This window comes from Oncorhynchus clarkii, chromosome 12, assembly GCF_045791955.1.
Source record: "Oncorhynchus clarkii lewisi isolate Uvic-CL-2024 chromosome 12, UVic_Ocla_1.0, whole genome shotgun sequence".
Classification (NCBI taxonomy): Eukaryota; Metazoa; Chordata; class Actinopteri; order Salmoniformes; family Salmonidae; genus Oncorhynchus; species Oncorhynchus clarkii.
In genome coordinates this window covers 26,257,690-26,279,873 of record NC_092158.1, presented here as the reverse complement: position 1 = coordinate 26,279,873, position 22,184 = coordinate 26,257,690, and the positions used below count along the sequence as shown (strand labels likewise).

Genomic DNA, 22,184 nt, shown 5'->3' with positions numbered 1-22,184 from the left:
AGCCACCATCGACTCAGTGGGTTTTTCCACAGTCATACTCTGGAACTAGTTTTATTCCCGTGGAATAAATATTGTGGATCTTAATGTTTTTCCTTATAATCATGGACTATCGGACCACCATTTTATTACCTTTGCAATTTCAACAAATAATCTGTTCAGACCCCAACTAAGGATCATCAAAAGCTGTGTTATAAATTCTCAAACAACCCAAAAGCTTCCTAGATACCCTTCCACCTACCCAAGGACATCAGAGTTCAAAAATCGGTGAATCACCTAACTGAGGAACTAAATTGAACCTTGTGTAATACCCTATACGCAGTCGCACCCCTAAAAACAAAAAAACATTTGTCATAAACTAGCTCCCTGGTATACATAAAAAAGCAAGCTTCCAGAAAATTGGAACAGAAATGGCATTACACCAAACTGGAAGTCTTCCGATTAGCTTGGAAAGACAGTACCAAAGAGCCCTCACTGCTGCTCGATCATCCTATTTTTTCAACTTAATTGAGGAGAATAAGAACAATCCAACATTTATTTTTGATACTGTCGCAAATCTAACTAAAAAGCAGCATTCCCCAAGAGAGGATGGCGTTCACTTCAGCTGTGATAAATTCATTAACTTCTTTGACAAAAAGATCATGATCATTAGAAAGAAAATTACGGACTCCTCTTTAAATGTGTGTATTTCTCCAAAGCTTAGTTGTCCTGAGTCTGCACAACACTGCCATGACCTAGGATCAAGGGCTTCTACACCTGCATTGCTTGCTGTTTGGGGTTTTAGGCTGGGTTTCTGTACAGCACTTTGAGATATCAGCTGATGTACGAAGGGCTATATAAATAAATTTGATTTGAAATTTGATTTGATTCCTTGCTGTCCCCAGTCCACCTGCTGCTGCTCCAGTTTCAACTGTTCTGCCTGCGGCTATGGAACCCTGACCTGTTCACTGGACGTGCTACCCTTGTCCTGGGACCTGCTGTTTTTGACTTTCTCTCTACTGCCTACCTCCTCATGCCTTTTACACACAATGTATATAGATTATTTTTTTATACTATGTTATTGACTTGTTTATTGTTTACTCCATGTGTAACTCTGTATTGTTGTCTGTTCACACTGCTATGCTTTATCTTGGCCAGGTCGCAGTTGCAAATGAGAACTTGTTCTCAACTAGCCTACCTGGTTAAATAAAGGTGAAATAAAAAAAAGTGCATGAGCGTGATGATGGATTGTCATGTGATTTCATTTACGGTCCATTAAATCCAAATTATCCTCCTTTTGCTGTATATCTCTAATGTTGATGTTGAGATGTGTATGTTACTTGAACTCTGTGATGCTTTTATTTGGGCTGCAATTTCTGAGGTGCAGTTTACTCTAATGAACTTATCCTCTGCAGCAGAGGTAACTCTGGGTCTGCCTTTCCTGTGGCAGTCCTCATGAGAGCCAGATCATCATAGCGCTTGATGGTTTTTGCAACTGCACTTGAAGAAACTTTCAAAGGTAGTGACATTTTCCAGATTGGCTGACCTTCCTTTCTTAAAGTAACGATGGACTTTGCTTTTTTGAGCTGTCTTTTACCAAATAGGCCTCTCGTCTGTATACCACCCCTACCTTGACACAACACAACTCATTGGCTCAAACACATTATTAAGAACATTACATGATTCTATATGTGTTATCTTATAGTTTGGATGTCTTAACTATTATTCTACAATGTAGAAAATAGTAAAAACAAATAAAAACCTTTGAATGAGTAGGTGTGTCCAAACCTTTGACTGGAACTGTATATAGCAATAAAAACTGTAACAGAGGCACCGAATAAGTCAGAGGAAAAACAAAAATGGAGGAACTTATTCAAGAAAGATAAAGTGTGCTTTATTTTTTAATAATATATTAAACTGGATGGAATATATTGTAACAAATATATATATATTTTTAATCTTCAACAAAGAAATGCTAACAAAAATAATTTATTGAAACTTGTTACAAATGTTTGCATCGTCCATTATTTTTTTCAAGGAATAGTGTAAAATGTACAGCTGTACAGAAAGACTCATGTGAAGGTCCAATTATAGAGGAGGAACCTCTAGATGCAATTAAAGTCTTCAAGTCCGGAAAAACTCCAGGGCTGAATGGCATACCAGTCCATTATTAACATGTTTTACCACTCCTATAAAAATGATAGACTATCAGATACTGAGCAAGAAGGTCTAATTTCACTATTACTGCAACAGGACCCAGATGGTAAATATAAAGATCCAGTCCACCTAAAAAAACTGAAGACCCCTTATACTTCATTGTTGTGATGCCAAAATCCTAGCAAAATGCATAACGCATAGAATTTAAAAAGTATTGTCATATTATTCATCCTAATCAGACAGTTTTTTTTACATGGACAATACAGTGGAGATAATATAAGGCTATAAAGTACTGTAAACAATAGAACACTATGAAACATCTGGAAAACCAGGCCTGGTATTCATAGCTGACTTTGAAAATGCCTTTGATAAAGTACGACTGGAATTTATATATAAACGTTTGGATCATTTTTATTTGGTAGAATCTCTTATACAATGGGTAAAAGTTGTGTATAGTAACACCAGGTGTAAAATAGTCAATAATGGCTACTTCTCAGAAAGTAATACATTGTTAAGAGGAGTATTTATATATTATGGCCATCAAAATATTAGCTATTAAAATCCAACAATAATATCAAGGGGCTAAAACTCCAGGGCTTAAGATCAAAGGTGTCATTGTACACGGACGATTCATGTTTCATTTCAAATCAACAATTTGGATCCCTCCACAGCCTCAGAGGATCTAGATCATTTTTCTAACTTCTCTGGATTACATCCGAATTATGATAAAAGCAATATATTCGGTATCGGACCTTTTACGTTACCGTGCAGTTTACCAATATAATGGGACGACGGTGAATTGGACATACTCGGTATTCATATCCCAAAATAAATAAATGATCTCACTACAATACATTTTAATAAAAAGTTAGCCAAATTAGATAACACCTGTCTATTTGTGGAAAAAATCCCCCTGATTAATTCTAATTCATATCCCTATTTACTTATGGCCCTGTGGGGTTTATTTTTTCTCTCTTATTTTACTAATTAGGGAGAGGGAGGACTTTCTCATCATCAATAAATTGTACATCAAAAGCACACTCAAACACACATACATGCCATTATCTTCAAATATGACTCCAGCAGCTAGAGGTCGGACAGAAATGATTTATTAGGGCAACATCTGTAAATGTCAGATGAGGACAGCAACCTATCATACAGTGGAGGTTTAGAGTACACAGTCATCTATATCCTCGATTTTAAACCTTTATTTTCCTCAATATAGTTAATGACAATGCAGTGACATGATGGAGAGGTCATCATTACTAACACTAGAATCATTCAATTTGTATGTTTTACATGTACAGCAACTAACTGCTTTACAAAAAGCTAAATAATACAATATATCATCACATGTATTTACAGTGTAGTAAATATACCTTTGTCAATTTTTACACAAAATTATTTACAGAGGTGGAGCTTACTGTGTAAAAAAAATGAGGGAAAGAAACAGTAAAACTGTGGCCAGTGGTTAAAAATATTTTGCATAACCTTGAGATGTGCCAAATTAGGAGATATCACACCAGCGCAAGACACAATTGACTTCAGTTGAGAATCATGAAAACCAACAACACATTTACAGAGAGCTCAGTCTGCCTTTCAGAGACAAGTGTCTGCTCCCACACTTTCCTCTGGTATTAGTGTGATAACAGGTGGTGGGGGTGCTCTGCATCCAAAACTTTTTCAGCTGTCATTTCTATGCTTTACCATTTTGAAAGGAAGTCCAAATGGCCATTCCTGTATATTAAAAGCAACGTTTGAAGAGAAAATACATTTTTGAATTGTTTTATCCTTTGCATTGATCAAAGTGGTTAACTGATATCTATATACTCTCTCTCCTATGCTGCTGCAAATAAATGTTAGAGCCTTCAAGTACAGACATGTTCAATTCATTCAATTTAGGACACATTGTATGTGAATTCATTCCTTTCAGTTCTTTAAAGTGGCACCTTTCCATTGAGTAAAACCAAGGCAAAAACATTCCCTCCAGCCTAACCTTTCAGATGAGACACTGAGAAGGGGTCTATTGAAGATAGGGTTATCAGTGTTCTGTCCGCCTGCTATACACTGTAAAATAAAGAAATATCAAATAGAAACAGTTGGTTGGGTTCACTCTTCAAAGCATATGCGCTTGAAACAGAGATCTGTACAGTTCCTAAAAGTCTGAGGACAGAACTAAATAACTGATACTTTCACGATACACACATGATGACGTACATGATGACGAAAGCTGCGATTTTGACTAAAAAGCATTGATTCATAGCTTGGTCCATCTCTCTTTCACTAGTTGTATCATCTCTCATTCCCATAAAAAAAGCAAACTATTATTTGTGGGTTAGTTTATTGGACTTCTCAGAGGACTTTATCAATACACAGTAGTTTTAGAGTTTGTTTGTACTATATTGCCGTTCCTTAACTTTGGTTTCCTTCACACTAGATCTTTTGAAATCTTGTTGATTACGTTTGGTAAACTTGCTCCATTTTATCTTTAGATCTTTATTTTTCTTTCCCTTTCCATGATGTGGAACTGCTTCTTCTGGACATATATCCTCCTGATTCAAGTATAATAAAACATTTGTAAACAAAATCCAGGCATGGAGTTCAACTTCATCACACAAGGTTCATTACCTCTCAACAGCACCAACACACTTTGAATTTGGAAAAAACAACTAAGTGTGCACATTGTTCATTTTCTTGTGGTCATCATGTCAAATCTAAACCAGATTAATAGAATAGGAAAACAAATGTATGTTTGAGCATGGTTGTTGATTGTTAAGATGGCTGGATGTATGGGACAAACTAAATGGCCAGTAAAACACTAGTGTTTTTTAAAACTGTCAAGTCTTCATATCCTCCCTCTATACACCAACTCCTACTCAGTGTACATAATGCACATGCTCTCCTCAGCAAAGGCAAGTCAAAAAACATCTCATGGAATTGCGTTTTACCCCAGGATAATCATTATGATAACAAGTCATTTACAAAAAAACATTCTGAAGGAGTTGGCACAAGCATCCAAAACAACCATGACTTAGACTCAATGTATGGCACTGGTAACCTCAAACAGTAGAAATGAGGAACCAGGCTCCACAAGAAATTGAAAGGTGTAACCAGAGGACTCCTGTGCTGCTCAACAAACTGCACCTTGTTGTTACAGAAAGGGAAGTCTCTACTGTTTGCCACACGTTCAGTCTATCTGTGCAATACATATCGGACCAACTGAAAAGGCTCAGAGATAGTCAAAAATGATAACTATAGAACAGGTTTGATTTTCCTTTCGCTACTGCAAGCTAGTCTTTGGTGCAGCATCCCAGGGCCTGCCACACTGCATCATGGGACTGACCCCTATGCCTATACCTTTATAAGTGCCACACTATCGACTAATGAGGGAAGACAATGGCAAGAAGGGCCAGTAACACCCTGTACAGCTTTACTCCCAATACACATAGTTCTCCTATCTGAGAACAGACTGTCTGACAATAGTCTCAATCCCTCACAATGCTTTTTTTTGGCAGCATTTCAGTAGGCTAATTTTAAACATGGAAAACACTATTCAGTAGATATGTGTCTTGAGGTGATTACTACCATAGGTTATTTTTTACTATAAACTGGGTGGTTCGAGCCCTGAATGCTGATTGGCTGACAACTTTGGTATATCAGACCGCATATAATGGGTATGACAAAATATGTATTTTTTACTGCTCTAATTACGTTGGTAACCAGTTTATAATAGCAATAAGGCACCTCAGGTTTATGGTATATGGCCAATACACCACGGCTAGGGGTGTGTCCAGGCACTCAGCGTTGCATCGTGCTTAAGAACAGCCCTTAGCCATGGTATATTGGCCATATACTACACCTCCTCGTGCCTTATTACTTATTTCATATTTCTAATCTTTCAAATTAAATATTTATTTTGCAATTATACAATTAAATTAAATTCTAAAATAATTCATAACTATATCATTGTGTATGCAACCAATACAATTTGATTGTAATTACCTTACATTATTTTACATCATGAACAGGGACATATTTACTTTAGCTTTTGATCCTGGAACATAATTGGCACCAATTTTCACAAAACAAAGAGCAAACTGAAAACAATACTGTTGTGACTTCAATATTTCATTGTCTTAAATACAGGTGCAACATTTGTAGATGCAAACCCTCAGCAACTCTGGTCCCTAGAGTCATGGCCTTTGTTTGAATACTTATTTGACAAGAGGTACCGAATGTTAACAATGTTTTACATGAATATTTAACCATACAGGTTCATTATTGTCAGGCAGCTGATTAGTAATGACTGTATACTTGTATCATAAGGTATTGTGTGTGTGTGTGTTTATATACTGTGTCAGTCAAAAGTTTGGACACACCTACAAATTCCAGGGTTTTTCTTTATTTTAAATATTTCCTACATTGTAGAATAATAGTAGACATCAAAACTATGAAATAACACATTCTACTTTGAAGAATCTTAAATATAAAATATATTTTGATTTGTTTAACACTTTTTTTGTTACTACATTACTACATTGTAATTTCATAGTGTTGATGTCTTCACTAATATTCTACAATGTAGAAAATTGTAAAAAAATAAAGAAAAACCCTTGAATGAGTAGGTGAGGCCAAACTTTTGACTAGTACTGTACATATACACGACACACACACACACGAAAACCCTAGAAAAGGCACACAATGAACAAAACAACCTCCCAAGTGTGTGTGCATATATATGTGTGTTTACAGTAAGTGTGGGCAAGAATGAGACAATTACAACTGAGACTACCACTATAGATATTATACATTTCAAAGCTAAGGTGGATTTCCAATGTCCATTCCAACATAGGAGGACATTGTCTATTCCTGTTTTTCCTCCAGATTTTCCTTCCCAACTTTCCCTGACATAGTGTTGTGAAACGTGAACAGTGTGCTGATTAAAAGCTTAAGTTCTGAAACCTGCAGGACTGCTGTCCTCCAACACCAGAGTGGCCTGTCTAGTTGACCCTCTCTGGCACTCCATCATGTGAGAATAAAAATACTGCCTAATCAAGAGAAATCCCCACAGCTTGGACAATCAATAACCAATGAAGACACATGGCTTGGGCATCATTGGATTGTGCCTGACAAAGCTCAAAAAGGGCAAATTGATCATCCAGCCCCCACCTCCACAGCACAGTAAACCACTAATGTCTGTTGTTGGCCATGCTTTTCACAGATGTTGCAAATACAGGATGGTTTTAGTGCTTTCAGTGATTTCCTCCAGAACGGTGTGTGTGTGTTTCAGGGTAGTGCTCTCCCTCTGCAGTGATGGTGGGTGAGAGGGATCCCTTTCCTCAACACTGGGTCCCAAGGTCCAATCTCTATTGTCATGTCCATGTCTCAATGAGAGGCATTTGCAGCTCATATTTTGATCTAGTTCAGCCCCATTGTCAAAGCTCTCTCAGCTTCAAGAAACATGTCCTTCTACTAACAACACTTAAAGGCAAAAAACAAGCACATGTACATGCATGTTGAATTACAGAATGTTGTGCAAATCACAGAAATGGTTCTCATTATACTTTGTCATTATGATAGAAAATTCAACCAAGAAAAAAGAAGCAAGACAACAAAGTGGCTTCAGATACTATGATCCCTACTGTTTCTGCAGTGTTGTCAATGTCAGTGCTTTCTTTCAACTGATGCTGTTTTTAAAAAAGGATCCCAATGTAGCTCATTATGTGACACAAAAAGACCAAATGAAACAACGGCAGACTCAGACACTGACTGCTTCACAAACAAAACAACGCATCATATTCAGACAGTTCTTCAATATATGTTGATCGTCAAGCAAATATGGCTGACTGGACGGGTTAGGGTCAAAGAAACACGCAAAAAACAACAGAAAGAAACTGAGGAAAATCAAGGCTGAGAGAGAGAGAGAGAGAGAGCGAGAGAAAGAGAGAAAGATCGATAAGACAGGAGAGTTGGAGTAGAAGTGCAGCATGATGACTGGCATGGGCGGCCCTGGTAGGGGGGGTCCTAGTGGTGGGCATCTCTCATACGATCTTCTTGATGCTGGGCCGTTTGAAGCTGCCTGCGCTGCGCTGCTTCTGCACCTGGCTGGCAGAACCATGGCGTGTGCGTCCGCTGTTGCTGTGACCCGTGGTCGGAGAGAGCTCCACGTTCTCCTTGTCGATGCCTGCCGGAGGACGGATGGACACACGCCATCAGGTATAATATGTCACACTAATAATTGAGAAACTATTCTATTATATAATTCTACAGAAACGCTTTTGAGACATCCACCTGAAGAGTGTATATAACTACAGAGATTCTCTGTTGTTATATACAAATCCAACAATAGGCGGAGTAGTCAACCCATGGACTGATGTAAGTGCTCCAACTTATCGCAACAGGGTTGCTCTGTGTTTTGAACAAACAGGACATATGGTGTACGGGCATTGAAACATTATGTACAAAGACTTCATCACAAACGCTCCAGTAGTGTTGTTTGGCTTTGTGATGGGCCTCTGCTTCCCCCCCACACACCTCTGAGAGGCTGTGCCGTGTGCCTGGGAGTGAGGAGCAGCATGGGGACGAGGGGCTGTAATACCTGGCCGGACGAGGTGTGGGGTGAAAACGGCGGACTTAGAGCAAGGCAGAGAAGCTTCTCAGACACAGAGTGGGAAAGAAACAGGAGGGAGTGACCATGGCAACCCAAAAAGAGGAATGACAGGAAACAAAAGAGCAACATGATTAACAAAAACAAAACATAACAAAGAGTGACAGAAATCAATCATGAGGGGGAAAAAATGATTCATTCAGCATTCTCAGGTGTATCAGACAATATGGTTTAGATTATAAGTATACATACCAAGTCTATCTATCTAATCAAGTCTCTTTAGTTCCAAATAAAATGTCCCATATAGAGCAAGAGGCTCATTCCTTCTTCCAAATAGTGGCATATCATGAATTACTCAAATGTTCTTCAGGACTAAAACAAATGAAACATTTCCAAAAGTATATAGACATCCAGAATAGAATATGTTCTGAACACAAATGTGGATGCTACCATGATTACGGAAAATCAAGAATGAATCATGAATAATAATGAGGGAGAAAGTTAGAGGCATAGATATCATAACCCCCAAAATGCTAACCTCCCCTGTTACTGGTACTGCATCAATTACTTTCTCACATATCATTATCACCATTCATTCATAATTATCTGTAATTCATTCATGATTATCACGATTCAGTCATGGTAGCATCCATAAACTATAAGTTAATTTTTCCAAATACTAATGACACCTTCAAATGGCAGACTAGATGCATAAAGTGCTTTCATTTCTAAACAGTAAAACAGACAGAAAATACCCTCACAGAAAAGGTGACATTCTGTACTGTCGCCTCACAGCAAACATCTGATGGAGTATAGAGCCAAATTAAAAGATTTAGCTTCTGTCCAAATAAATACATAGGGGAGTGTATATAGTTTCTAGTTGTACCCGTCATTTCAGGGGGGGGGGCACACCACCTTGGTGGTGCTCTAATGAGACTTGTTGGAGATGGTCTATAAAATACACCGCAACAAGCATAACAAATGAGGAAAAGGGACCACAAACATGAAATGAAATGTGTATGAACACTAAATGATCCATTTTGAGACCATGCATGAATTAGTTAAAGAAAGAGAGAATAAGCCTCACACATGGACCAGGTTGGGGAACCACTATGTAATGCTACATATAGTGGATGGAACTTTTCAGATGATGTTGGATTCAGTTGGAAATGGATGGATGGGTAATTTATATTTCTCTCTAATTATGTGTTTGTTAGCGCAAGTTTATTCTTCTGATTGGTAAAATGGAAAGACTAAACAGGCCAGACTATATTAAGATGAAGATAAAATGCAGACCGGTCAATGGATCAAATATTTATTTTGTTTGAGATAAAGGTGACTCTAAAGTATCACAGCTATTCCTAAGAATCAAATCTGCCAAGAGACAGAAGGGCTGGATTTGACTGCATGTGTTTGTGTGTGTGCGTACACTGTATCTGATCAGACCTGGGGAGTGCTGGGAGGTGGCCAGTGAGGTCATGGAGTTGGAGAGGTTGAGGTTGGCTGTGATGCTGAGCTGGCTCTGGCCCGGCGGGGGGTAGGGTGACGTGGGCGTACGCAGACACTCCTCACTCGTCTCCTCGTCGATCCCCGGCAGATACGTGTCAATCAAAGCATCCAGGAACTTCACTATCAGCTCAGCGTAGTCTGGGAACTGGGTTTGCTGTTGGCACAAGGAATGTAATTTACTAACACTGACAATAAACCTTCCATACGCTAAAGAGTTAAATGAGTTGTGTCTGCTCACCTTTGAGAAGGGCCCAGCGAATCTCCACAGACCATTAAACCCAAAGCCTGAGAGAGAAACCGAAGAAACATTGATGAGTATTAAATTGGCATTTTCACTCCAGAACCCATGGTTGTAACTGTATGGCGGGAGGAGTGGGTGGAGTCTCACTCTGCAGGTAGGAGGGCTGGTACAGGGGGGGTGACTCCTCGTGGTAAACCATACTCTGCACGATGCCATGGATGGGGTTTAGGAGGTTAGGGTCCTGGCACAGTGATAGGAGGGTGTTGATCTTTGAGTCCAGCAGGTTATGACTGGAGAGAAAACCACAAGATGATATGAATAGATGAAAGTTATTTACGCATGCGTACACATTAAAAGGGGATTGGAAAAAAGACAGACTTTATTGGGTTGAAATGAAACACTTACACAACTGGAAAGACTTTAGGGAAGACAACACTAGCTTCAGCTAAAAACTCGTAGAGGATTCTCTGGTCAAACTCATCTGTTGTATTCTTCACCAACGTAGCCTGTAGTAGAGGCAAGCATGTTAGAAATAGGCACAAACTAATACAGAGGAAGTGGGAGAGAAGCGGAGTGAGTGGTCTCACCAGGACAGTGAGCAGCAGAGCCTGGATCTTGGGGTCTGTGAGGACCTCCTCATCCAGCAGCACGTTGGACTCTGACACAGACACCTTCCTCAGGGTATGGTGGGAGATTCTTTGGGTCGATTCTGTGGCATGGAAGGGAGGGGAGGAGAGAGCGAGGGTGTGTGAAAGAGAGCGAGGGTGTGAGTGTGCGAGGGTGTGACATCGAGCGATAGGGACCTGTGCCAGTTTCAAAGAATCTGCAGTTCCCACAATCATTTTTGGACTTATAATTCATTTATGTCCCAAAGATTCTTGAAGAAAAACAATAAAGAATAGAAAAAATATATATATTTTTTTTTTTGTGTGTTTTTTTTAACCTTTATTTAACTAGGCAAGTCAGTTAAGAACAAATGACGGCCTACCCCCCCCAGCCAAACCCTCCCCTAACCCGGACGACGCTGGGCCAACTGTGCACCGACCTAGTGGGACTCCCGATGACGGTCGGTTTTGACACAGCCTGGGAACTAACCAGGGTCTGTAGTGAAGCCTCTAGCACAGCAATACAGTGCCTTAGACCGTAGCGCCATTCTGAAGGCCCAATATAACTTAGAAAATGGCTCATGAGCTTAGTTCAATTGTTTGACCCCATCAGGACCCAAAATAAGGTTGTTTTACTCCAAAGTAAATGTAAACAAACGCTTTATAGCCTCAGAACATGGTTAAAATTATCAATTTGATATCATGGATTGTCAGTTATTGAATCCGTGGCGGTCTATGAATTTGAGATTGGTTACATTTCTCCAGCCCCATGCCTCAGCTTTTTACCAAAACAGTGGCGGGGAAAACACTTTATTATTGTTTCAACTACAGGTTGCCCCTTTAAAATCAGTGTCAAAAGCCACAAACATTGTGTAAGTGTCTGGTATACAGGAGACAAACTGACCTGGACACTCATAATCGTTCTCCGCCACCCTCCTCATCTTTGGAGGCGTGGTGATTCCAGACTCCATCTCTGGCCTCTTTGGTGCTTTAGTGTCTGATATCAAGTGATCAAAACTCTTCCTAGTGCCTGATGAGCCAGCGTTGAAAAACTCATGTTAAACAAATGGGGCATACATACACAGGTCAACTCCCCATACCTAAACTAGTACATACATGCATGGATATTCTATGGATATCCAAGTCATCATGTATGAATGTATATAGTCTAAATACCTCCGATCAGTTGTCGCATGTTAAAACTCCTCTGTTGGTCAGAGGCCTGGATCTAGCAGCAGAGAATGACTGACAGGTGTCTTACCCAGCAGTTTCTTAGTGTTTGCTTGGGAAGGCTGGCCCATGTCCAGGCTCATGGACTTCCGTGTGCGCGGGCTGATCTGCCCCCCTGTGGGGTAGTGGACCACTAAGTAGCGCTCCGACACCTTGGGGGACGTCCACGGCTGACTCTCCCTAAGAGTTCTGACACAGAGGGAGGGGAGGGAAGAACAAAACATTCTGAAAAGTGAACACATACGGTCCATAAAATTCCTCTTTGACATTGTTCGATACAGCGAGAGACAAATTCTGCTTAGTCAGCTGGTGCTGCAGCTACTCTATCAGCCTCTACATCAACTCAGCAGTCAGCCCTGTAGTCATTCACCGGCAGCTGGGGTCGCTGTGGTGCACAGAGTACGTGTCCATGGGAACATTCTCCATGGTAACGTCTGAGAGGAGCAGGGACTTCCTGTGCTTGAGGCTACAGCGGCTCCGGACCTCCTCCGAGACAGTGAGGAGAGCTACACAGACATTTCACAGGTCAATTCAATACTATATCAGTTTATTTTCTACACAGAAACAGTTGCCATGCGAATAAAGAATATCATTGTTTAAAGACAATATGAACAATCCTACTATGGCTGAAAAATAAAAGTATGGCTTCATTGTGGAGTGCTCCGTTAACTCACCTGCCAGGTAGGCCACACTCTGGGTGTTCACCTCAAACTTGTCACAGTTGAGGTGTTTTCCCACCAGGGCCAGTAGTGTGTGGAGGATCCGGATGGTCCGCGCCACTGTGTTGGGGGAGGGGTGTCTGTACCCTAGACAGAGAGGTGGGTGGTTAGACAAAGAGCAGTCCCCATGAATGCAGTCCCCATGCAGTCCCCGGCTGACCCGAGGCTTAGGCACCTCCACCTACTTACCTTTCAACAGATGACCCACTAGTGCAAAGTTGAAGTTGGAGTTGAAGTTGAGGCCCACGAAGTGGTCCATCTGTTTACAGTGCCACTCCAGAGGCTTCCTGATCTCCATAAACACCTCTTCTGGACTCTGGACAGGGAGAAACGGGAAGAACACACACAATTCAAGTTAGGGAAAGATAATGAAATCAAAGTGAAACTGTAAAAAGATCTGGCCGAAAATGTGAGCCGAATGTTTGTGGAAGACGAACCTTCTGAATGGGTGTGTGTCTGGTACCGTGTGTATGTTAAGTACCTTGTCATTGAAGACCCTGAGGCTGTCCAGTGTGTGGAGGTTCTGCTCCAGCAGAGCGGTGCCGGCAGAGTAGAGGTTGACCTCGTCCAGCTGGAGCACAGCCACGGCCACCCAGAACAGAGCCTTGTGCATGGGGGAGTCCTGAAGGAAAAACACAGGCTGTTATTTACTCTCACCACCACTACTGTCCAACACACACAATCACCACACGCGCACACACACACACACAATCACCACACGCGCACACACACACACACAATCACCACACGCGCACACACACACAATCACCACACGCGCACACACGGCCTTGTGCATAGGCGAGCCGTGGAGGGCCAACAAACACACTTGCAGTCAGAGCGAGTCTCACATGACCATTTACTGCCAACATCCATTGTCGCTCAGCAGCCAATTCACCACATACAGGCCAGGGCCAAAATAACTTCCCTCCTCTCAGTCAGCCTGCTTCAAACATGTGGGTTATACTCAATAGAATGTGGTTTGCAGGCGGGCACACACAAGAGGAAGTTAGCTCACCAGAACATTTAGCACATCTCTTAAATTAGCCTTTGAGAGTTGCCATCTGTGTGTTTGTGTGTACCTTGTTGAGGAGCGGCTGTAGCTTGGTGAGAGCAATGACTGTGGCTTCTATTAACACCTGGCTGTTGTAGTTATCAGGTCCCTTTAGACAGCTCTCCAGACCCTATGGGACCCAAGACAGCAGGTCAGTTCAGTCTGGGCAGCACAGGTTATACAAACACAGACCCTTTCAACAGACAGGATCAGACACCGTACAACTACTCCCAATACTTGTAGCAGAATCTATTGGAAAACGTGCGAAGTTACCACTAGGAGTAGTGATGTTCATATGGACTTAGAATGTCACTTAGCAGGTAAAAAAAAAAGTACAAAAGATGCAAGCGCAGTTACTTGAAGTGATATAATCTATTTTTTGTGTGTTTTTCACTGACAAAGACACAGTACAAGATACACTACATATACATTTGACAAGATAGTACAGTATTTCAGGACGTGGTTTCCATGACATGTCCTAATTCTGGGTATAATATGACGTAGCGAGCAGCAGGGCAGAGTGATGGGACACAGACCCGGTCTATGCTGAGCAGGGGGCTGGCCTTGCTGAGGATCCTGATGATCTGTTTGATCTGGCCGTGGGTCACCCTCTTACTGATGCACCCAAACACCACCAGAGCTCTGGGCTGCAGGGACGGGTTGTACTGGAACGCAAACCTGATGGAGGGAAGGGAAGGGAGCGAGGAAGAGATGGAGGGAGAGAAGAGGGAATGATGAATACAATCCATTCACACGCATGCCTTATAAAAGCCAATCAAGTGGTCTGAAGCCTCTTTACATTGCTCTGACATCATCAGAAAATATGTAAGCTAAGCATTTAGAGTAGACAGTGTGGTTGGCTCCACTGAGTCAGTGTTAGTTAGAAGAGGGTAAAAGGTGGTGTGAGTTTACCATACCTCTGAGCCAGCTCTGTCCACTGGTCCAGCCACTTACAGCTAGGAATGTCCCTCATACAGGCCTTGTGGAGGAGGGGAAACACAATTATGAGCATATACAGTACCAGTTAAAAGTTTGGACACACTCGCTCACTCACGGGTTCTTTATTTTGACTATTTTCTACATTGTCGAATAAAAGTGAAGACATCAAAACTATGAAATAGCACATAATGAATCATGTAGTAACCAAAAAAGTGTTAAACAAATCTAAATATATTTTAGATTCTTCAAAGGAGCCACCCTTTGCCTTGATGACAGCTTTACACACTCTTGACATTCTAACAACCAGCTTCATGAGGAACGCTTTTCCAACAGTCATTGAAGGAGGTCCCACATTTGCTGAGCACTTGTTGGCTACTTATTTTTTATTTTTTTACCATTATTTAACTAGGCAAGTCAGTTAAGAACAAATTCTTATTTACAATGACGGCCAATTTTCGCAGCCCTATGGGCGGTCCTTCACTCTGCGGTCCAACTCATCCCAAACCATTTTGTGGAGACAATGTCATATGATGCAGCACTCAATCACTCTCCTTCTTGGTCAAATAGACCTTACACAGCCTGGAGGTCTAGTGTCCCACTAAGCGCAAACCAGATGGGAATGTGAATCGCTGCAGAATGCTGTTGAAGCCATGCTGGTTAAGTGTGCCTTGAATTCTAAATAAATCACCAACAGTGTCACCAGAAAAGCACCCCCACACCTACTCCTCCATGCTTCACAGTGGGAACCACACATGCTGAGATCATCCGTTCACTCACTCTGCATCTCACAATTTTTTGGTTGGAACCAAAAATCTCAAATTTGGACTCATCAGACCAAAGGATAGATTTCCACCGGTCTAATGTCAATTGCTCGTGTTTTTGGCCCAAGCAAGTCTCTTCTTATTATTGGTGTCCTTTAGTAGTGGTTTCTTTGCAGAAATAAAACCATTCACGCAGTCTCCTCTGAACAGTTGATGTTGAGATGGGTCTGTTACTTGAAATCTGAGAAGCATTTATTTGGGCTGCAATCTCAGGTGCAGTTAACTTTAATGAACTTATCCTCTGCAGCAGAGGTAACTCTGTGTCTTCCTTTCCTGTGGCGGTCCTCATGAGAGCCAGTTTCATCGTAGCGCTTGATGGTTTTTGCAACTGCACTTGAAGAAACTTTCAAAGTTCTTGAAGTTTTACGGATCGACTGACCTTCATGTCTTAATGTAATGATGGACTGTCATTTCTCTTTGCTTATTTGAGCTGCTTTTGCCATAACATGGACTTGGACTTTTACCAAATAGAGCCATCTTCTGTATACCACCCCTGCCTTGTCACAACATAACTGATTGGCTCAAACACATTAAGAAGGAAAGAAATTCCACAAATGAACTTTTAACAACACACACCAGTTAATTGAAATGCATTCCAGGTGACTACCTCACAAAGCTGGTTGAGAGAATGCCAAGAGTGTGCAGAGCTGTCATCAAGGCAAAGGGTGGCTACGTTGAAGAATCTCAAATATATTTTGATTTGTTTAACACTTTTTTGGTTACTACATGATTCCATATGTGTTATTTCATAGTTTTGATGTCTTCACTATTATTCTACAATGTAGAAAATAGTACAAATAAAGAAAAACCCTGGAATGAGTAGGTGTGTCCAAACCTTTGACTGGTACTGTATGAAAAACATATTTTTTAAAATAACTTTTAAATTCTAGACTGGATTTGTGTGAAGGCAAGTAGAATATTGAATTTGGTTAGTGTTCACCGAACATCTAGACCGGTACAGACAGTAGTGTCATGCTATAGTGATGTAATGATAAGTAATTATGTCAGTGGGGTGATCTCCTGACCTCCATGATCTCCAGCAGGGCCTCAGTGACGGTCTCCAGGGAGGAGAGGGCGAAGGTCTCCCTCTCGTAGGACCCGGGGGAGAAGGAGCGGTCGCGGTAGCTGGAGCGGAAGGCGATGACCGCAGCAGACTTGACCTTACTGATGCCAAACAGCAGGTAGAACTTAGGCAGGGAGAACTCTGTCAGGCTCAGCCTCAGGACCTGCTTGGTCTCCTCTGGAAGAGAGAAACACACATGGGAATAGTTATCACTGAGTCTCAGCAAGGCTATACATCAAGAAATACATCAAGAAAAAACTGCTTTCAAAACACTGAATCAACACGACACTGATCAACCCTCTGCCTTTTAGTCATGTTAACGTCTCCCTATTTATGTCTGTCTGTCCTCAGTCTACAGCCAGGGTGCCGTGTGTGTGTGGCTTCCTCACCGCTGAAGTTGAGCTGGGCGCAGGTACAGAGGGAGTGGATTATGTTGATGACCAGGCCGTGTGTGGAGGCTCGTAGGGACAGGGGACCGGTGGCCACCAGTAGTGTGACCACGTGGAACAGGTAGGGCAGGTGAGTGGCCACGTCCAGAGAGTTGTTGAAGGACAGCATGAGCATGTAACGGGCCAGGATGGCGATGTCATCCCACATCAGGTGCTGTTCCAGGGTGGGCGTGGGAGACAGACACGTCTTATCGATGATCTTACACATGCGGATGATCACCTGACAGATACACGGGTCGGGGTTAAGGTTACATCAAAGGTCGGGTACGTTAGCACATTTTACATCCTATCTACTATCTCTCCCTTCCACCCAAGGGAAAGAACAGGATGACTCAGGACTCTCATGTCACCTAGCATCTCTGGGAAGATCCCTTATCCCTCCTGTTTTGAAAGGTTACAGGCAGAACTGGGAATGCATTGAGTAATGCTTTATATCCCAGTCTGGTGTTGATCCATTGTACAATCACAATATCTAAACGTGTGTTCAGATTTTTGCCTTGACATATGAGAATAGATAGAAGAGAAAAGAGATGTCACCCCGACACAGACTGGCCTGTGTGTTCAGAGGCTTCCTTCCTCTTCCTGGCACTAGATCACATGATCAGCATTGTACAGTTTTTTTTATTATTTCACCTTTATTTAACCAAGTAGGCCAGTTGAGAATAAGTTCTCATTTCCAACTGCGACCTGGCAAGACTACTTCATTGGGCAATACATTAAACTCCCTCTTTCTTTCTGAGAAATCAGCTCAACAGTCAAAAGGAAATGATAAATAACGCAGACCACCAAATGACAGAAATAGTTGTGACACAAACAGCACTGTTGTTGAGAGGTACGGTGGTCATGACAACTGGAAGAGTTGTCAGCGTGCCAGGGTAGGCACATGGAAATATGTCTGCCTGCATGTGCAGTTTGTGAGATTTAATTCATTCATACTGTAGGAGTACAAATACTAATCGGTTACAATATGTAATGTCATCTATAACATTGGATACTGTATTAGCTACTATTAATTCAGTGACATTACAAGATCACAACTTGCCATAAAGAAGTATAAGGAATGCATAGAACAGACTTTTCATGGCATTTGATAGGAAAACGGACATCCGGAAATCATTTATTCATCTGTAGCGGATCTGTATTGATGCTTGCAGCAGATATTCTTGTAGCAGATATTCTTGTCTAGACTCAAGTCACAGAACCAACCTTTGAAGGGAATAGCCTGTGAAGGGTTCAACCTGTGAAGGGAATAGCCTGTGAAGGGTTCAACCTGTGAAGGGAATAGCCTGTGAAGGGTTCAACCTGTGAAGGGAATAGCCTGTGAAGGGTTCAACCTGTGAAGGGAATAGCCACAGTAGTAATTCCTGAGGTGTATGTGTGTGTTGCTCACCTTGCTGGACACCAACTTGACGTTCCCTGAGGCCAGAGCCACAGCCGTGTCGGCCATCACCTCAGCCTTGATGGATCCCAGGCCTCCTGTAGCGCTGGTCTTGATGAAGCTGTCCAACACCACGTCCAACAGGTCCGTTATCTACAGAACAAGGATACAACAGGACCTCAGCTCAGAGACTAAATAAATCCCCCTCCATTACTAACTAGCGTATTTGTCTCAAGTAATTTCTATTTCAGAATGCCAGCATCTTTTTCAGTCAGACCACAACTTCCCGCTCTACACTAACATGCAAAGATACGTTTTTCATGATTTTCAGGTGGATAGCTTGATAACTGGTTGCGATCTGAAAAGTACAGGGACGCTGACAAAGAGAGTTATTTGTAATACCTACATAAGGGGATAACACACTCTCATAATATCTGATAAGGCCTCTATAACATCCTGAACAGTGAGTCCACTGAATCCTTCAGCCATTTCCCAGATCCTAAATCAGCAGTAAAATAAAGCCAACAGCAGACTGGCCTGATGGATGAGTACTGTACGGCCTCAATAACAGCAGACTGGGCCGATGGACGAGTACTGTACGGCCTCAATAACAGCAGACTGGGGTGATGGATGAGTACTGTACGGCCTCAATAACAGTAGACTGGGCTGATGGACGAGTACTGTACGGCCTCAATAACAGCAGACTGGGGTGATGGATGAGTTCTGTACGGCCTCAATAACAGCAGACTGGGCTGATGGATGGAGTACTGTACGGCCTCAATAACAGCAGACTGGGCTGATGGATGAGTACTGTACGGCCTCAATAACATCCAATATACTGGTTGGCTGATACATGGGCCAACACCCACACTGAGAGCCGAGAAGAGAGATCCCCACCTGTCCCAGACTACCCCAGATCTTAGCCTGGATAGAGGGGTACATCTGCTTCTCGTTGATGGTCATGGTGATGAGCTTGTCCAGGATGGCAGTGACCCGCTGGCGCTTGGCGTCGTCGTTGTGCTTACAGAACCTCACCAGGTTGAGCAGCCAGGGGGTCATGTACTCCAGACACAGGTGCTTCAGCTCAATACCTACACACATCAGAGAGGATGTTACAACGTGTGCGTGCGTGTGTGTGTGGAGGGCAGGAACAAGGATACTGACTGGATTTGCTGAAGCCAGAAATGCACTCCTCCAGGAACTCCAGGGTGAGGTGGGGTTCGTTGGCGGCCAGCGTCTTGCTGATGGACACTATGAAAAGCGTGTTGTTGGCAGGGATACACAACCCTGAGGTCTCCAGCAACTGGCCTTCTATCTTCAGGTTGAAGGTGCAGGTTAAGGCACACAGCAGGTTGTAGGCTGCAGACCTGCACACAGCAGACAGAGAGAGAGAGGGAAGGAGAATAAAAAGGTATGTATGATTCAAATATCCCTAAGAAGACTGTCAGCTCTCATAGTCCCACCAAAATCTAAACATGTATGACTATTTTCCTCAGCTGTGTCTGACCTGAGGCTGGGGTCAGAGCTGCCCAGGTTGAGCAGGGCGATGTTGAGCAGGGTGCCTGGCACGTCTTTGGGCCTGATCTTGGTGTGCTGGGGGATGGAGTCTGGCTGGGACAGCTCCCAGCGCGTCCTGATGTGGATGATGGAGTGGACGATGGCCTCACACTCCTGGTGCATGAAGGTGAGCGGTGTGCCCTGGTTGGCAATGGTCAGGGTGAACTGGTTCTCGTCCACCAGGCAGATCTCCTCGATCTCCGAGGCGTAGTAGATGTCATTCAGGAAGACCGACTGGCCCAGGACCCGGGTCCGCTCTGCTGACGTCACCTGGACCGCTGTGGAACCCACCTGGGTACAGAAACGGAGACATTGAGAGAGAGTTACTATGCTAGCTGGCACACATTATTTAAAAACGTTGACGCTCCTGACTCCAGACCACATATGCCTCCTGGGGACAATGGTTCAATCTGTCTCAGCCATTCCTGTCATTCTTGTCTGTGTCTGACTTACTTTCAATGATGTCCCACAGCCCAAAGAATATGTAGGAAACACATTGCATTCTGAATCTACTGACTCCCTCATGTCCTAACCTTGATGGAGACCTTGGTATCCTTGTGGGCCAGTTTGAGGGCGTTGTGGAACACCTTGAGGTCCTCCTCCAGGGCTAGCGTGGCCGCCGGCAGCTTCTGCTGGTCTGGCTCCACGTGCTCCGCTAGCCGTGCTGGGGAGTCAATGAACAGGAGCTTCTTGCTCCCCTTCAGGCCTGTCAGCAACCTCTCATGATACTTGGTGTACTCCCTCACCCACGTGTTGCAGTTGTAGATGTAGATGGCCGCCACATTCTCGTAGGCGAAGCCCGGGAACACCACGAACCACTTGGACAGGAAGTCGGTCTTGAAGCGGTTGCTGGGTCCGGCGTGGGTCAGGTCCACAACGATCTCATAGGGCTTGGCGTAGTAGGGCTTCAGGGTCAGCAGCACGTGGTAGATGAGGAGATCACCGTTGATCTGGCCAGTCTTAAATCTGGGAGGGTGAGGAGGGAGAGGGGGAGGCAGAAAGGGACATCACAGAAGCATTTTTAAGTCCTTGTAAATTGAATAGGGTGCAGGGGACAATAAATGTGTGTGAGTCATGCCAACCTTCCAACCACAATGCAACACTTGACTCGGTTGGAAAATTACACACTGACAGTGTGGGCTAATAAGCAGACAGCCAGCATGTGTTCACTTCCTCTCAACCCCCCACCTGCTGTAGTGTGTTAACCATTGTGCTAACCATAGTACTACTGTTGTAGTGTACCATAGTGCTAACCATAGTACTACTGGTGTAGTGTACCATAGTGCTAACCATAGTACTACTGTACCATAGTGCTAACCATAGTACTACTGTACCATAGTGCTAACCATAGTACTACTGTACCATAGTGCTAACCATAGTACTACTGTTGTAGTGTACCATAGAGCTAACCATAGTACTACTGTACCATAGTGCTAACCATAGTACTACTGTACCATAGTGCTAACCATAGTACTACTGTACCATAGTACTACTGTACCATAGTGCTAACCATAGTACTACTGTACCATAGTGCTAACCATAGTACTACTGTACCATAGTGCTAACCATAGTACTACTGTACCATAGTGCTAACCATAGTACTACTGTACCATAGTGCTAACCATAGTACTACTGTACCATAGTGCTAACCATAGTACTACTGTACCATAGTGCTAACCTAACATAGTAGGCGTAAAAAGACACTTGAGCGTAGTCCCCACATCTGTTTTCAGGGGAAACAGAAATTTGGTTGAAAATATTGGATCCCTGAAAAATGGAAACATCCGCTTTCTTCCAAACCCGCGGAGAGTGCCATAGTGCTACCCCTCTGAGTGAACAAGCTAAACATCACACAGGAAATCAAGAAACTAGGAGAAGTGAA

At 42.7% G+C, this 22,184-nt stretch overlaps 1 protein-coding gene across 1 annotated transcript in view; it reads right to left on the bottom strand.

Annotated features, from left to right (window-relative positions):
- Window positions 1-3,220: 3,220 nt before the first annotated feature.
- Window positions 3,221-22,184, bottom strand: part of LOC139422932 (neurofibromin-like) — a 66,013-nt gene continuing 47,049 nt past the window's right edge. The window contains exons 36-58 of the mRNA XM_071174414.1: window positions 20,836-21,268; window positions 20,253-20,593; window positions 19,910-20,112; window positions 19,643-19,836; window positions 18,758-18,898; window positions 17,308-17,587; window positions 16,881-17,095; window positions 15,013-15,074; window positions 14,632-14,773; window positions 14,124-14,225; window positions 13,526-13,666; window positions 13,234-13,360; window positions 13,000-13,131; window positions 12,696-12,831; window positions 12,357-12,514; window positions 12,000-12,125; window positions 11,078-11,199; window positions 10,896-10,996; window positions 10,638-10,780; window positions 10,488-10,534; window positions 10,187-10,403; window positions 8,732-8,785; window positions 3,221-8,317 (exon numbers count right to left, since the gene is read on the bottom strand). Of these exons, the coding sequence (XP_071030515.1) occupies window positions 8,175-8,317; window positions 8,732-8,785; window positions 10,187-10,403; window positions 10,488-10,534; window positions 10,638-10,780; window positions 10,896-10,996; window positions 11,078-11,199; window positions 12,000-12,125; window positions 12,357-12,514; window positions 12,696-12,831; window positions 13,000-13,131; window positions 13,234-13,360; window positions 13,526-13,666; window positions 14,124-14,225; window positions 14,632-14,773; window positions 15,013-15,074; window positions 16,881-17,095; window positions 17,308-17,587; window positions 18,758-18,898; window positions 19,643-19,836; window positions 19,910-20,112; window positions 20,253-20,593; window positions 20,836-21,268 (3,760 nt within the window). The 3' untranslated portion in view covers window positions 3,221-8,174. The remainder of the gene's footprint in view (window positions 8,318-8,731; window positions 8,786-10,186; window positions 10,404-10,487; window positions 10,535-10,637; window positions 10,781-10,895; window positions 10,997-11,077; window positions 11,200-11,999; window positions 12,126-12,356; window positions 12,515-12,695; window positions 12,832-12,999; window positions 13,132-13,233; window positions 13,361-13,525; window positions 13,667-14,123; window positions 14,226-14,631; window positions 14,774-15,012; window positions 15,075-16,880; window positions 17,096-17,307; window positions 17,588-18,757; window positions 18,899-19,642; window positions 19,837-19,909; window positions 20,113-20,252; window positions 20,594-20,835; window positions 21,269-22,184) is intronic.